At 37.0% G+C, this 17,533-nt stretch overlaps 1 protein-coding gene across 3 annotated transcripts; it reads left to right on the forward strand.

Moving 5' to 3' along the window:
• The first annotated feature begins 1,622 nt into the window (after positions 1-1,622).
• diablob (diablo, IAP-binding mitochondrial protein b) lies at positions 1,623-8,510 on the forward strand. 3 transcript variants are annotated; one of them, XM_046868515.1, is made up of 7 exons: positions 1,623-1,764; positions 3,037-3,421; positions 4,815-4,935; positions 5,259-5,378; positions 5,474-5,584; positions 5,978-6,074; positions 7,374-8,510. In XM_046868515.1, the coding sequence occupies exons 2-7, from the start codon at positions 3,384-3,386 to the stop codon at positions 7,568-7,570; spliced, it is 684 nt and encodes a 227-aa protein (XP_046724471.1). In that variant the 5' UTR covers positions 1,623-1,764; positions 3,037-3,383; the 3' UTR covers positions 7,571-8,510. The 3 variants fall into 3 exon arrangements, with proteins under 3 accessions (XP_046724471.1, XP_046724473.1, XP_046724474.1); XM_046868517.1 differs by lacking the exon at positions 1,623-1,764 and adding an exon at positions 1,800-2,845; XM_046868518.1 differs by lacking the exon at positions 1,623-1,764 and adding an exon at positions 1,800-2,699.
• The last annotated feature ends 9,023 nt before the right edge of the window (positions 8,511-17,533 follow it).

Here is a 17,533-nt window from a genome sequence, read left to right on the forward strand (position 1 = left end):
CCCAACTGCTGTGGCGAAAATAGTACTAGCAATATCAGAAAGAAGTTTCTCAAAGAAAAATTGCAAAGAGTTTGAAGTTATCATCATCTACAGTGCATAATATCATTAAAAGATTTAGAGAATCTGGAACAATCTCTGTGCGTAAGGGTCAAGGCCCGGAAAACCATACTGGATGCTCGTGATCTTCGGGCCCTTAGACGGCACTGCATCACATACAGGAACGCTACTGTAATGGAAATCACAACATGGGCTCAGGAATACTTCCAGAAAACATTGTCGGTGAACACAATCCACCGTGCCATTCGACGTTGCCGGATAAAACTCTATAGGTCAAAAAAGAAGCCATATCTAAACGTGATCCAGAAGCGCAGGCGTTTTTTCTGGGCCAAGGCTCATTTAAAATGGACTGTGGCAATGTGGAAAACTGTTCTGTGATCAGATTAATCAAAAATTTAATTTTCAAAAGTTATTTTTGAAAAACTGGGACACCATGTCATCCGGACTAAAGTGGATAAGGACAACCCAAGTTGTTATCAGTGCTCAGTTCAGAAGCCTACATCTCAGATGGTATGGGGTTGCATAAGTGCGTGTGGCATGGGCAGCTTACACATCTGGAAAGGCTCCATCAATGCTGAAAGGTATATCCAAGTTCTAGAACAACATATGCTCCCATCCACATGTCATCTCTTTCAGGGAAGACCTTGCATTTTCCAACATGACAGTGCCAGACCACATACTGCATCAATTACAACATCATGGCTGGGTCGAAGAAGGATCCAGAGACTGAAATGACCAGCCTGCAGTCCAGATTTTACACCTATAGAAAACATTTGGCACATCATAGAGAGGAAGATGCGACAAAAAAGACCTAAGACAGATGAGCAACTAGAAGCCTGTATTAGACAAGAATGGGACAACATTCCTATTCCTAAACTTGAGCAACTTGTTTTCTCAGTCCCCAGACGTTTGCAGACTGTTATAAAAAGAAGAGGGGATGCCACACAGTGTTAAACATGGCCTTGTCCCAACTTTTTTGAAATGTGTTGCCATGAAATTTAATCAACTTATTTTTCCCTTAAAATGATACATTTTCTCAGTTTAAACATTTGATATGTCATCTATGTTGTGTTCTGAATAAAATATTGAAATTTTAAACTTCCACATCATTGCATTCTGTTTTTATTCACAATTTGTACAGTGTCCCAACTTTTTTGGAATCGGGTGTGTAATTATATGCTGCAAAACCCTATAAAAAAACTCATTAGCAACATTACATACAGTATAAGTTGAAAAGTCATATCCATCTATATAGTTTTGCATCAATAGTGTCTCTTTTGTCTCTCTAACATCTTAAAGAAATAAACATAAAGGAAATAAAGGCACACTGAAATAAAAAACGTTCTTTCGGCTTCTCCCATTAGGGGTCGCCACAGCGGATCATCCGCATGTTTGATTTGGCACGTTTTTACGCTGGATGCCCTTCCTAACACAAACCTCCCCATTTATCCGGGCTTGGGACTAAGAGTGGCTGGGGTACACTGAAATAAAATATAATACAATTATACATATGACTCTGGTCAGCTTAAATATGTATAGACTCTCCACACCTGTAGGGGCAGTAGTCATGTACTGTTCGCCAACCGCCATAAAACCAGAAGATAAAGAAGAGCGAGGAGAAATGAAGGAAAACTCCCCGATAGCCTCACTACAAGTGGAAATGGGAGAATTGCCCCTAGATCTCCGCAGGTTCAAGCTCAGACTGAGGTACTGGTACGGTGTAAAGGGTCATCTGGAAAATCATCCGGTTAAACTGATTTTGAGAGAATGTTGGGAATATGAGTGCAGGGAAATTACAAGCTTTGGTTGGTTAGTAAGGAAGGAGGTGGATAAGTTGGAGCCGAAAAACCATGAAATTGCTCCTTCTGTGGCTCTACCAGCAATTCCACCTTGGTTGTTTCATAACCCTGTGATAGATCTACGAGTTACGAAGTTATTGAGTAATCTGGGGAAGAATGTGCCAATTGAACTAATAGTTCAGCAGTACATCACTCGAGAATATGATGATGCACTGCAGGTATTTACGGACGGCTCTAAAGACCCAGAATCTGAAAGGACTGCAGCAGCAGTATATATCCCTGCTTTTGAGAAAAAGATCGCAAAAAGACTTTCAGATCAGGTGTCTGTTTTTGCTACAGAACTTTTAGCAATCATACTAGCCCTACAGTGGATAGAAGAAGTAGAACCAGAAAGAACGGTGATCTGCAGTGACTCGATGGCAGCCCTCACTAGTTTAAGAAGTGGTAAATCCGAATCTAGGCAAGACTTAATATTAGAAATTTTACAAAGTCTGTTTAGAATTAGGCAGCTAAGGGTGGAGGTAAATTTTCTGTGGGTACCTGCTCATGTTGGTGTGGGTGGTAATGAAATGGTGGACATGCTAGCGAAGAACGCGCTGAATCATTCCCTGATAGACATCAATGTAGCGTTGAGTAGAGCTGAATTCAAGGCAGTGATCTCATCTGAAGTGGGTAAAAGATGGCAGGAAGTATGGAACAGTGGGACTAATGGAAGACATCTTTTCCTGATCCAGGAGACTGTTGGGAAAGAGAGGAAAAGATTGGGAAATAGGAGGAAGGATGTTATCGTCACACGGCTAAGAATTGGACACGCTGCATTAAACAGTGATCTCTTTAGAATAGGTAAGCATGAATCGGGGAAATGTGACAAGTGTGGGGAACCGGAAACAGTGAGACACATTTTGTATAAGTGTCCTGCATATGAAAGGGACAGGTTCCAGCTGATCCAGGAATTAGGGTTAATAGGAGTGGGCAATATCTCTTTGAAGGTATTGTTGGGATGCGAGTATGGGCAATCATGATCTCGAACTGTTGTTTGAGTACCTTAAGAATACAGGGACTATAGACAGAATATAGGTAGTTATTTATTTCCGTAACCTTTTGTTTTGTTTTGTTTGTTTGTTTTTTTGTTTTTTGTTTTTTTTTTTTTTGGTTTTTTGGTTTTTTTTTTCCTATTCAGTGTTCGCTCCACACTCCAGATCAGTAGGTGGCGATAAATGCACCTTTCGTTGGTCTGCCAAACCGCCATAAAACACCACGAGAAGAAGAAGAATGAAGGAAAACCAAACAAACAACAATAAGAAGAAGGAGATGGAGGAGGAGGAGAAGAAGGAAATAGAACAAGGAGAAGAATAATAAGAACACCAATTATATTTAAGAGGCAGAAGAAAGAGGAGGATACAATTATACTCAGAAGGTCAATAATTAGAAGAAGAAGGAGAAGAAAGGAAGAAGAAGGAGAAGCAGGAAGAGGAAATAGAAGAAGTACTAATAGCGCTGAGGGTGCACTTTTGTTTTCATTTCAGTATGGCTTTGTTCGGGAGAAAGCTACTGGCAGTTGGACGGTATGTATTTGTCATCCATCTACAAGGGCAGTTTGTGGTCTTTAACATTAATACCTGTATTAATATATTTTTAAAATATGTCGTATGTCCAAATGTGCGCAGCTTCCTATATGAAAATAAGCGGTGGGGGATGTGGTTATCTTTCTTTTCAAAAACACTGAAGTTAAATTATTTATTTAGGAGCCAAATTCTGAACTAGTGTTTGTCACCTTTAATCATTACTATGCCTGTCATCCAACTTATTTTAGATGTATTAATATGAATAATCATTAATAAATCATGATTCTAATTATATAGTTCTTATTTGTCTCGTATAGATTATTATAAAGTAGTTTGACGAAGGAAACCTCTTTGTATTATCATTATGACGAAGTGCAAATGATTTATTAAGGAAAAACACACTGAATAAATAGTAGCAGAAGTGCACAAACTTGACGCTGTCTGACATTTTCGCGTGAGGGGAAATGACGTCATAGCAGAGTTGTTTTTTGATCCTTGTCACTAAGGCCTTCGAGTAAACTGGAAAAACCCAATCCTAATCTGATTTAAAGCGAATGTTTATATATATATATATATATATATATATATATATATATATATATATATATATATATATATATATATGTGTGTGTGTGTGTGTGTGTATTTTTATCTCAGATGTTTCTCCAAGTATATAACTGCAATAATTCCAAATAGCGGTTATATATATATATATATATATATATATATATATATATATATATATATATATATATATATATATATATATATATAATATATTACCGCTATTTGGAATTATTGCAGTTATATACTTGGAGAAACATCTGAGATAAAAATAATTAATTAAAATGATGTCTAATAATTGTATAATTACTATAAGTGGAACAATAAAATTCAGTTTCATTATTTTTTATCCCATTATTAGAAATTATTAGACATGGTATTATTTCTGATGTTACTCTAAGTATATAATTGCAATAGCCGAATAGCAGTAATAAATAATACGTTGAAATAAAATAATTTAATGTATGACCTATACATTCCAAAATAATTATGCAAGTATAATAACTATATGATAATAACTATGCTTATTAATTATAAATAAAAAAATATATAAAAAATAAACACAAACAATAATAAAATTTTTTTTAGAAGTTATTAGAAATAAAGTCATGAAAAATAACCTCATTACAAATAAAGTCATTACAAAAAAATGTCATCAGAAATAACATAACTCAAGTATAAATGTTATCTTTCTGCAATTTATTTTGTATCTGATTAAACAGGAAAAGCATGGAAAATTCAAACCAAAAGGTGTAACCAGTTTGGCATGTTTTTGCGCTATCACTTAAAGGGATAATAAATTATATTTTGTAATGATGTTTGTTCATAGCTGTGCAGTTGTCTTGCTGAGCGCTGCCAACAGAGCACGACAGATACTCCCATCAGTCGTCAGGAGGAACTGGATTTCAGTCGGCATCTCTGGTGGTCTGTGTGCTGTTCCCTTTGTACAGGTTTGATGCGTTTTGCTGACTGTATTCATAAAAGCCTGGTAACATCCTTAAGGGAAATACAACACAACAGAACTGAGTAGAATTGGACAGTATGACAAAATGTTTATCCCACTGTATAGTTTATTTTGTATTAGTATAATGGGATTTTCCAAGAACCTTAAAAACCCTGTTCCAATATTTTGGTCAAATATAATGATTGATAATGATTTATTAGGAAATGATGACTAAGGTTCAAGTATCCTACTACTAGTCTTAGTGCTACTGTGATAAATATAGCTAGCATTTCGTCTGAATGAAAGTCTTTCTCCCATGTGTATGAGCAGGACAGTGTGACCCATGAAACCTTAATTCGTAGAGCCTCATCTTTGGTGACCAACAGTGCCAATTCTTTTCTGTCTCAAACCACCCTGGCACTAGTGGACTCACTTACTCAGTATACTAAGGTATTCAAATTAATATTTTCAAATCAAAGCTTTCTATGACTTAAATATAAAAGCATAAATATGGTTTTGTGTTCATGTGTATTTTCGCTCTTCAGACAGTGCACACCCTTATATCTCTACACAAGAGCTACGTGAAGAATATCAACAAACTAACTCCTGCTGATGAGAACGCAGTATGGCAGGTGATCGTTAAGAAGCGGGAGGAGGTAACAATTTTCCAAATGTTATAAAAATGTTCATAGTTGATCAGTCACCTGCAAATGGATTCTGTCAATCACACAAACATTGATATTAGCAATGTCAAAGTGATTTTGAACTGATTTTCTTATTTCTTTGAAAGTTTAATATTAATAATACATTTCATGAATTATGTATGGACATTCCACTGAAGAGTGGTCATTCTATGAATCATCTTTTAGTCCCCTACATTTCCAGCTCTACTGGTTTTCTTCACTCAATCCCTCTTTTTTAAAATGTCTGATCTTTTTAAGACATCAGTGTGCATTGTGTATAATTCTTAATCCTTTGAGCATGTACTCATGTATTTATTCATGTATGGAAATGTGTTAACTGAAATGCAGTTTCTAATTTCTTGTTAGATTATCAAATATCGGGGAGACTGCAAAGAGTTTGAAAAACGATGGATAAACGCAATTAACTTGTCACAGCTGGCAGCCGAAGCAGCTTTTGACGCAGGTACGAAATGTTTTTTTTACCAAACTAACTTTTAGCATTGTATATGTTTTGATATAAACACAAATAAATTAAAGTCGAGTATCACTGAATAAGTACTGCTCTAAATTGGTACGATTTTAATTAAGGTATTTGGCCACCTCAATCAAGAAATAAAACACAGGGAGGCAGATGTAATACAATGATATGGTGATTATATGGGTTTAGTGTTACCACCATGGAACTGATTATTGTCTTACACCATTGTCCTGTGTCCTAAAGTGTTTTCGTTCTCCTTTTTTTTTAATTTACTATAGAATGCCACTTCCCTTTATTAGCAGCTGTAAAAAGCCATTCCTTCACCACCCTTCTTTTTGCTTGTCTTTTTAAGTAAAAAGACAAATAGCATGCAGGTTTTCATGTTGGCACAAAACCACAAAGTTTAATCTCCTTTGTTTTGAAGATTTAAGTGTCCTACAGCATTCCCTCTGTCTGTTCCAAGAATTTTGTAATAATTGTTTCACAGAAAACTTCCTGTGCCAACAGTTTATGTGGACAGTCTGCCCAACAAGTCCCTGTATAACTTCTATTAAAATATCATTGAATTAGAACAAGCACATTAATATAAACATATGATTTGTGCCATTGATTTCTCAAAACTGTTAGTATAGAACGTTTATTAACACACATCGGATTAAAGAATTCTTCATTACAATGTTGTGAAAAATGGTTTGCTTATGTTAGTACTGGGAGCACAAGGCCAACACTTTTGTTTTTGCTGTGCATGATAAACATTTGTGTATGAGCTCACAAATGTAATAATAGACGATCGATCAGTATTTCAGCTTTTTTTTTTTTCTTCTCAGATATTAACATCTAGATGCATTAAACAACTTTAAACATGACCTGTTTTTTATTGTTCTACAGGTGTTTTGTGTTAGATTGATAGTTTAAACAAATAATAGCTCTTAATGTCTACTTTTGAATTAAGCCAATTTTGGATTTTCTCATGTGTAGACTACATTTTTTAATTAAAAAAGGTATTAACCAATATATAGACCAGAGAGCTTTCTATAACTGAGAAAAAAGGTAAAATTAATCAGTATTTGTTATTTAGTTACCGGGACTACCTGTACTGATATGTTTACCCACTCAAAAATCCCTGCCACCCATTGTGTGATATTAATCATTTGATCTCAGATCTATACACCTTATAGCAAAAACAAAACTATTGGCTTTGCTGCTTCATACCGTTTGAAAATAATTATATGTTAAATTTATGTACAACTAAAATTCGCTGTGTTTTCTTTTCGTTTTTATCAGGAGCCGATCAGGCTTCGGCCACAGTACACACAAACCTGCAGATAGCACAGACTCATGTAGAGCATGCTCGACAGCGCTTCCTTGAGGCAGATCAGAAACTAAAAGACAGCGATGCAGAGTACAGCCAGAGGCCCCAGAGCACTGCACCAGCAGAGAACGAGGAGGAAATCCCCGAGGCATATCTGAGAGAGGACTAGTGACGAATAGCGTTTTATGAAACACATGCACTGTTCATCTCCACCACTCCAATCACAAGTGCTCTTTCTTTGTATACAATAGTGCACATTGGTTTGTTTCTTTCCTTCTTTCCTTCTTTCTTTCTTTCTTTCTTTCTTTCTTTCTTTCTTATAACTGTCTATTGAACAATAAAATATTGCACAATGAGAGTATAAAATACAACAGTCAAGAGAAACACCAGTAAAGAGCACAGTAAGCAAGCCATTCCTAGGCACATTGCTTAGATTGGTATTCGTTCTTAATGGTTTGTTTTAGAGATGCAGTTCCTGTATAGTCTCTAATAATAAAAGTGCAGTTCATAGTTTTTGTAATTGTGTAATATTTATGCAAAAAAAACCCATAAGATGTGATTTGCAGTATTGCCATACACTTTTTTTCTCTATCCCTTACTTTTTAAAGTATATGTAGTTGTGGGAAAGTAGAAGCCAGGACACAGCAGGAAAGGGCTCAAATATTTAGAAACTGCTCCTTTACTTTGTAAGTCTATACTTAACAATTTATACTGTAGTGTTAACTGAAGCTTTATTCCCTTTAGAATTTACACACACACACACAAACACATAGATGTATGTGATTCTTGATGATTTGCTTCATGCAATAATCAGAAAATGTGATTTATATGTTTTTGTTTACATTTATATTTAAATGTAAATACAGGCCAAGGGGGAAATCAAGTTGCTGATCTGTTGACTGATGTTTGTTGAGTAACATGATTCTGTGTGCTAATAAGTGAACATGTTCTGAATTGTGTGAATATGTGAATTGTCATTGAATTTACACTTTGCATGTTTAAACGTTTTTAACATTTGTGAGTGAAACAGCTGAACAATGAACAGTGGTCTGTCATTTATTTGCAGTGTAATATTTTATGACTTGTAATATAAAATTAGTCATTGGTTACATGTTTCATGTTATGAATTAACTTGTAGGAAAGTTTTCATTTAGTGATAATGTAGCGTTTTGGTCTTCCGTTATACAGTATACAAAATACTGTATTTTTGTGATGTATAAAAAGTGCACTTGAAATGATGGCACTTCAAAGTGCCATCATTTCAAGTGCACTTTTTATTCATCATGCGCACAGTAAAAACAGAAGTGTTAATTTAACTCCTAAAGAGTTGAATTTGACTCTGTTTCAGATAACATTTGGTCCCACTCGATATCAGTGTAAAATTTACTCTTTGGTCAGTGTCAAGTTTTTAGAGTTAATTCTACTCAATATTGTGTAAAAAAAAAAAAACAATGAAATGTGTAAAAGTATTTAACACTGTAGGTTAATCACACTGTTAAGAGTAATATAATTACACAGTATAGAGTTAATTTATCCACAATTTGACTTTTTTTTAAAAATGACACTTTAAGTGTAATATTGTCAGGGATCCACCTGCCACGCCCCCTTTGGTGGCTCTCTATGCCTCCGCTCTCCCTAAAGCTTCAGGTTTAACCACGCACACCTGGAGCTCATCATCACTCATGCCTCCACTCTCTATGGAGCTCCAGGCCTAATCACGCTCACCTGGGGCTCATCATCACGCAACCCCGCTTCTATATACGCTCCTCACTCACACTCACTCCCTTGTTCGTTATTGTATGTGTTATTAGATGTTACGTACTGCTGCATGGCTTAACGGTTGCATGCAGTCCTCTCCTCTGTCCGTCCCATTCGGACTCTACTATCCAGTACCGGCTGTGCTTCTCCCCGCGCATCTACACTTCTCCTCTAGCGCACCTCGGACTCTTTCAACCTAAGGACTGCCGTGTGTGAGTGTGTGCGTGCGTGTGTGTGAGTGTGTGTGCTCGTGTGTATCTCTCTCCCTCATCTTATCATTAAACTTGAGCGAGCTGTATTCCGGCGTCTGCCTCCTGTTTCACTTGCACCCTGACAAATATTTACTTTTCATTTCTCTACAGTGTTTTAAACATATAAATCATAAGATGCAGTGTTACTAAATTATAGAACTATCAACTACTATCCAAATAAAACCAAGCACAATAACACTAGATCACAGAACTCACATTTTATTGTAAACAAATAAATCATTTCAATGTCATTGTATTTACATTGCAAACACATTGCCTTGTCTCTGACCGAAACATGTATAACGTCATAAAAACTGTGACTCAGCCTCTAAATATTCAGTCGACTCTTCAACATGAGAAACATTTACTTGTATTGACGGTTCTTTGAGGATATAAAATCATATTTTACAGAATCAACTAAACTGCTTCCATGGCACATATTAAGATGTTTTCTTAAACCTGAAAAACTACCGAAAGAACGTGAGCATCCTTTTTGACCACACTTCAGAAAAAGAGTCCTGCCTGTACATAGCCCATGAATTACCCATGAAGTGCTTAACAAGGTTGTTTGGACTTTCATGGTCACTTTTGCAAAGAAAACACTTTATAGCTTTATCTCAACTAACGCACCATTCTTGCCCGCAACTCTAGGAGTCTCCTTTGTTTCCCCCATGTCGATGTTATAGATGGTTGTTTGGACAAAAATGAAAAAGCTGCTCAGGGAAGAACTGTATGACGTACCAAAGACGTAATGGGCTTTAAAGAGTTCATCAAAAGCTCCAACTGAACCTGTTGCCGTGCATGGAAGTGCATGCTTGCTAACCACAATGAAGTAGGAGTGAATGGTGCTCTGTGTGGATCCCTGGGTGAGAAGGTAGGGCTGACTGCTTTGGGTGATGTCTAGATGCTGCTGCACACTGGTTCCAACCTACAACAAAACACATTCAACAGAATTGTTTTGTGACTAACTTCTGATAGATCAGATCACCTCCAACTGTGCACAAGATTGAGGTGATGGAAGATATATTTTAAACTGTTAAAGAATTTGTTCACTTTAAAAAATGTTTTTGCTGATAATTTACTCACCCCCATGTCATCCAAGAATCATGTATTTCTTTCTTAAGTAGAAAATAAATTAAGGTTTTTGAGGAAAACATTCCAGGATTTTGCTCCATATACTTCCATGGTGACCAACGGTTTGAGGGTTCAAATGAAGGGTCAAATGTCTGTCTTATTATTTACTTAATATTATGCTATACAGTCATAAAAACTGCATAAGCTGGAAAATTGTCTGCTATTCGTTTTGACCAAATGATTCATGTACAATTAAGCAGCCCACAAGGTAACTTTCTGTGGTGTAAATAACCTGAACTGACACATAATTACGACCCATTATAATGAGCTTTTTACAGTAGCTTAAAAATGTTTAGTGAAAATACAACAGAATTTTTAAAATGTATTATTTACAACTGTGCTGCCATATCATTATTTTTTGCTCAATATATTTCCATTGCTTCCTGACTTTTCAGACACCCTGTGTAACTACTAGAGTACTGCTGTTTTACAGAAGCCACAACACCTCATGCAAATAAGAGCATCAGCCACAGTTCTAACTCAAATCATGACAACATATTATAGTGCAAGACCACGATCTTTATATAAAGATATTGAGATCGCACTCTGACATGTTTGTCCTGTGCTTGTCATTTTACAAGCTTCTGTCTTCCAACTTTCAACTAGCCACTGACTATCAATGTTCAACACAGTCTAACTATTATTCTATTGATTTGTGTTCATTGACGCGAAATTCCCTCTTTTTTCGTGTCACTCGGCACGACTGCCGAGTGACTCATAGGATCATAGGCAGAGGTGGGAAGTAATGAAATACAAATACTTCGTTACTGTACTTAAGTAGATTTTTCTGGTATCAGTATTTATTTTTCAGACCACTTTTTACTTTAACTCATTACATTTTAACACAAATATCTGTACTTTCTACTTCTTACATTTTCAAACCAGCCTCGTTACTTTTAGTATTTCTTCTTCTCATTGAGCGCTGGTTCCAGCCTATCAACCCTTCATTGCGTGGCTTTTTCACCATATCACTGGTGTATTATTTCCTGGCTATCAGACATAGATGTAGCTAAGCAAATCTAACAATAAGCAAGGCAACAAGAGGAATGGTTAATGTGAATTCAGAGTCACCATATATAAGGGAGATGTTCGAAATTATCGGTGTAAAAAAGTGCTGGCTTTCATGAATTCGACGTCAAATTTGATAAAGCATACATAATCTAACGTTTTATTGATATATTTTTCTTGTCATGAGCCATTTTAATGTCGAAAGTTTTTTTTCCCCTTCAATTTAGTTTGTCTTTTATATAAGGGATGCTGCCACTGTCTTTTTTTTTTTTTTTTTTTTAATAGGAATGTTCTTAATTTCTGTAGTATATAGCTGTCATTTGAAATCTGAGGTTTAGTCTGATAGCTTCTATATGTTGTAGAACTGCTATACAGGTGAGGTATAAATAATAAACTTCCTGTTTGAACTTCAATAAAATGCACAGGATAACTCACCTGAAATTTGCCATTCGTAAAACATCATCATAACTTTGAGTTGTTTTCAAGGACAGCTGGAATAACCCTACTATCTGGGATATATAGACCTTTCCTGCTATATGTGGTTATTTTTCACACTTTTACCACAAATCTGGAGGCACTCAATTGTACAAGACATCTTTAGAGGCACTAAAATACAATTTTGCATTCACTTGAAGTTGGAAACCCAAACCTGTTGGACCAGATGACATACCGGTAGAAGCATGGAGATGTTTAGGAGAGATGGCAGTGGAGTTTTTAACCAGATTGTTTAACAAGTTTTTGGAAGATGAGAAGATGCCTGAAGAATAGAGAAGGAGTGTGCTGGTACCGATCTATAAGAATAAGGGAGATGTGCAGACCTGCAGTAACTACAGGGGAATAAAGTTGATCAGTCACACCATGAAGTTATGGAAAAGAGTAGTGGAAGCGAGGCTGAGAGAAGAGGTGACCATCTGTGAGCAGCAGTATGGATTCATGCCGAGGAAGAGCACCACAGACACCTTATTTGCTTTGAGGATGTTGATGGAGAAGTATAGAGAAGGACAGAAGGAATTGCATTGCGTGTTGTGGATTTAGAAAGCGTCGACAGGGTGCCAAGAGAGGAGTTGTGGTATTGTATGAGGAAGTCAGGTGTGTCAGAGAAGTATGTGAGGGTGGTGCAGGACATGTATAAGGACAGTGTGACAGCAATGAAGTGTGCAGTAGGAACAGACTGGTTCAAGGTGAAGGTTGGACTGCATTAAGGATCGGCCCTGAGCCCTTTCCTATTTGCAGTGGTGATGAACAGGTTGACAGACGAGGTCAGACAGGAGTTTCCCTGGACTATGATGTTTGCGGATGATATTGTGATTTGTGGTGAGAGTAGGGAGCAGGTTGAGAAGAGCCTGGAGAGGTGGAGTTATGCGCTGGAGAGAAGGGGAATGAATGTGTGTGAATGAGAGGAGGGGCAGTGGAGTGGTGCGGTTGCAGGGAGAAGAGGTGGAGAAGGTGGAGGAGTTCAGGTACCTGGGGTCAACAGTGCAAAGTAATGGAGAGTGTGTTAGAGAAGTGAAGAAAAGAGTGCAGGCAGGGTGGAGTGGGTGGAGAAGAGTGGCAGGAGTGATTTGTGATAGAAGAGTATCTGCAAGAATGAAAGGGAAAGATTATAGGACTGTGGTGAGACCTGCGATGATGTATGGTTTAAAGACAGTGGCTTTGAGTAAAAGACAGGAGGTGGAGCTGGAGGTAGCAAAGTTGAAGTTGTTCATGTTTTCGTTGGGAGTGACGAGGATGGACAGGATTAGAAATGAGTTTATTAGAGGGACAGCCCATGTAGGATGTTTTGGTGACAAGGTGGGGGAGGCGAGATTGAGATGTTTGGACATGTGCAGAGGAGGGACATGAGTTATATTGGTAGGAGAATGCTGAGGATGGAGCCACCAGGAAGGACGAAAAGAGGAAGGCAAAGGAGGAGGTTCATGGATGTGGTGAGGGAAGACATGCAGGTAGTTGATGTGAAAGAAGCAGATGTAGAGGACAGGGTTGTATGGAGACGGATGATCCGTGGTGGGTGCAGCCGAAAGAAGAAGAAGAACAACAACAACAAACTAGAAAAAAAACAATACAGCATTTGTGGTATCCAGTGGCAGAAAGAAAAAAACTTCCTATTGAAATACATTATATAGAAAATCCTTCTCAGAGACACAAAAGAAAGAGGGAAATTCGTGTTTATGAACATTAATCAATAAATTACATTTCGTGACTATTTTACGAAATGCTGTAAGGCTGGGCTGCAATGTTGGCAATTACATTCTGTTTATATTTAATTATAGTTGCTGAGGCAGCACTTATTGCTTATGACAGAGTTTCATTTTAAGTTTTTTTTATTTTAATTTTTAAAGCAAAAACATTTCCACTGACATTCAGCTCACATTCTGAAAAAGCTTAGCTGTGTGGCCTAATGCAAGTAGGTATCTAATTGTTTTTTTTTCTTGCTCGATAGCGATACTTCAGTTAACAGACTACAGCTTAATTAAACAATGCTGACACTAAACTATTTTTTATTTTATTTGTATAGCGCTTTTTTAGCGCTAAACTATGAATTGCTTTTGAAATGTGAGGTATTTTGCTGTATTTTGCAGCATCCATTTTTCCAAAATTCGACAAACCATCATTTCTCAAAGCCAACCACTTGAAGGCATCAGCAAATTGTTTTGTTTGTTTTATTAACTCAATAACCAATGGAGAAATTATTAGTAAATTTGTTTAAAGACGTGTAGTGTAAAAAATTACTAAATCAAATTTCTAAAGATCACAGCCAGGCAGATATTCAGCACAGTTGCCCAGTAGCGCATAAGATAAACCTAATTATGTTCAAACATATTTCCCCTATTGATTATTTATATGTCCAGTTTAAAGAACGTGGATAAGAAATTAAGTGAAGGTTTTTTATATCTATTTGATGTCTATGCAGAATATGAATATATCATTATTTATTTATTTTCTGTTAATGCCTCCCCAGCATTTCTTTTTAAACTCATTCACATGTTCATTGGTCCACCTCTAATGTATTTTTTTCTACTATTCATTTCTCTTACACACTTTACACAAGTTCACAATTATCCATACATATTAAATCCCAGAAACCCACATGTAAATGTTGAAGTTTTGTTGTATTTTTCTTTTCATAATGTTCACATATACATTGGTATTTACATTCATTTTATTTCTATGATATCTTTGTTATTTGTAATATTCACATTGTGCATAATCATCAATTCCAGACCACCTTCGGCTGTTTATTAGCAGACCGTTGTGCAAGAGCTTCTTTTCAGTACTGCATGCCCACTACTTGTTTTGGTCACACTCATCTGTCCACACATCATTCCTCTTCCTTTTTTTCCTTTGTCAGGTCTTTTGGGAGCTGGACATCACATTGTCACTTCATTTATCATGTCAGGAAGGGTTTCTATATACTTTTGTGTGGTCCTTAGTTATCACATTTGCAAGAGAGTTACACCCACACTTAATGACCTGCACACCTTCATCCTGATGAGGGATAAGATCCTGAGATGCTGCTGGCATTTGAAATGATAGTAACACCAATGAAAATTAAATACACCAGTTCGAGTTGTAACTGCGTATTAAATGGACTATACTATATTAGAATTAGAATCTTTTTTGACTGTTATGTTACATACTATTTTTCTCTTAATGTTTTTATTTTACACATAAAGTGGTATAATGATCATACGCGCACCTTAAAACAGAACACTCGAAAACTAGAGCGTAAATGGCGTCAAACAAAATTAACAGTATTTCAAATAGCATGGAAGGAGAGCCTCCTAAATTATAGAAAATCTCTTAGTGCTGCTAGATCAGCATATTTCTCAACCCTCATAGAAAATAAGCATAATCCTAGATTTTTATTCCGCACGGTAGCAAAATTAACAGGGAATAAAAGCACTGCGCTAACATGCACACCATCAATAGGTAGTAATGATTTCATGAACTTTTTTAATAATAAAATTGAAAACATCAGGCAAGAAATCCAGGCGGTTAATATAAATCCAAATTATTTTACAAGTAACCCTGTAGACAGCAGTGTCATTATAGCAGACAATCAATTACAAAGCTTCACTCCTATTCATGAGTGACTTAATTTCATTAATCTCCTCATCAAAATCATCAACCTGTATTCTCGATCCCTTGCCTACTAGTTTCTTTAAATAGATAGCTCCAGAGGTAATCAAACCTGTTTTAAAAATAATTAACTCTTCCATTAGCACTGGTTATGTACCGAAATCCTTCAAACTGGCAGTTATCCACCCCCTTATTAAGAAACCTGACCTTGACCCATGTCAGTTGTCCAACTACAGACCGATATCAAATCTCCCCTTTATATCCAAAATTTTAGAAAAGGTTGTAGCACAGCAGTTATGCTCACATCTGCTTATGAATAACATTTTGAAATGTATCAGTCAGGATTTCGGCCTCATCATAGCACAGAGACGGCGCTAGTTAAGGTGGTAAATGACCTGTTATTGGCCTCTGATCAGGGTTTTGTCTCCTTACTTGTTTTGCTCGACCTTAGTGCAGCTTTTGACACCATTGATCACACTATACTGCTTGCTAGACTTGAGAATGTTGTAGGAATAAAGGAACAGCTCTCTCTTGGCTCAGGTCTTATTTGACTGATCGCTATCAGTTTGTGGATGTAAATGGTGAGTTCTCCACGCTCTATGAGGTAAAGTTTGGTGTTCCTCAAGGATCTGTCTTAGGCCCACTGCTTTTCTCTTTATATATGCTGCCTCTTGGTGAAATTATTCATAAACATGGGATTCGCTTCCATTGCTATGCTGATGACACACAGCTGTATATTTCAGCAAAGCCAGATGAGAGAGATCAGCTTAACAATGTTGAGAAGTGTGTAAAGGACATTAGACAGTGGATGCTTAATAACTTTCTTCTGCTCAACTCAGATAAGACGGAAGTACTTTTACTAGGACCACATGCAGCTAGAAGTAAACTTTCCGATTACGTAGCATCTCTGGATGGTGTTTCTGTTTCAGCATGTACGGCTGTCAAAGACCTTGGTGTGATTATTGACCCGAGTCTTTCCTTTGAGTCTCACGTGAATAATATCACCAGAATCGCCTTCTTTCACCTTAGAAATATTGCTAAGATTAGAAATATGATGTCGTTACAGGATGCAGAAAAACTGGTTCATGCTTTTGTTACTTCTAGATTAGACTACTGTAACGCTTTACTGTCTGGGTGTGCGAGTAAGTGCATCAATAAGCTTCAGTTAGTCCAGAATGCAGCAGCAAGGGTCCTCACTAGATCTAGGAAATATGACCACATCACCCCTGTTTTAATCAGTCTACACTGGCTCCCAGTCAAATCTCGCATTGACTATAAAATATTACTACTGACGTATAAAGCACTTAATGGTCATGCACCGCAGTATCTGAATGAACTTCTGTACCAGTATGATCCTCCACGCCTACTTAGATCAAAAGGTGCTGGCTATCTGTTGGTTCCTCAAATAATGAAGACTACAGCAGGGGGCAGATCTTTCTCTTATGAAGCCCCACAGTTATGGAACAGCCTTCCAATCAGTGTTCGGGACTCAGACACAGTCTCAGTGTTCAAGTCGAGGTTGAAAACGTATTTATTTAGTCAAGCCTTTTATCAGTAGATTTCTCTTAGGTAAAGGCACAGATCTGGAGGGAACATGGATATAGAGTGTTTGGTGAACTGGTATATTTGTATGCTGTCGTCCCTCACATTCACACGCTCACTCAGGTTTGTTGACGGTGGTGTGGTGGGTCGTCTCTTATCCCAGAGATCCCTCATGTCTGTGTTACCTTCTGGTTCTCCCTTTTAGTTATGCTGCCATAGCGAGTCTTGCCGGAGTCCAAACTGCACAGTGACATTAACTTTCGTACACCAATAGTTACACTTAATAATCCATATCCTTCTCTTCCCGTCACCCTCTCTCTCTCTCTCTCTCTCTCTCTCTCTCTCTCTCTCTCTCTCTC

This window comes from Silurus meridionalis, chromosome 15 (assembly GCF_014805685.1).
Source record: "Silurus meridionalis isolate SWU-2019-XX chromosome 15, ASM1480568v1, whole genome shotgun sequence".
NCBI classification, from domain to species: domain Eukaryota; kingdom Metazoa; phylum Chordata; class Actinopteri; order Siluriformes; family Siluridae; genus Silurus; species Silurus meridionalis.

Bases quoted from the DNA above. Each gene is read 5' to 3' on its own strand.
- diablob (XM_046868515.1), top strand. From the start codon at position 3,384: ATGGCTTTGTTCGGGAGAAAGCTACTGGCAGTTGGACG. The intron at 3,422-4,814 runs GTATGTATTTGT...GTTTGTTCATAG, and splicing joins AAGCTACTGGCAGTTGGACG to CTGTGCAGTTGTCTTGCTGA. The intron at 6,075-7,373 runs GTACGAAATGTT...CGTTTTTATCAG, and splicing joins CGAAGCAGCTTTTGACGCAG to GAGCCGATCAGGCTTCGGCC.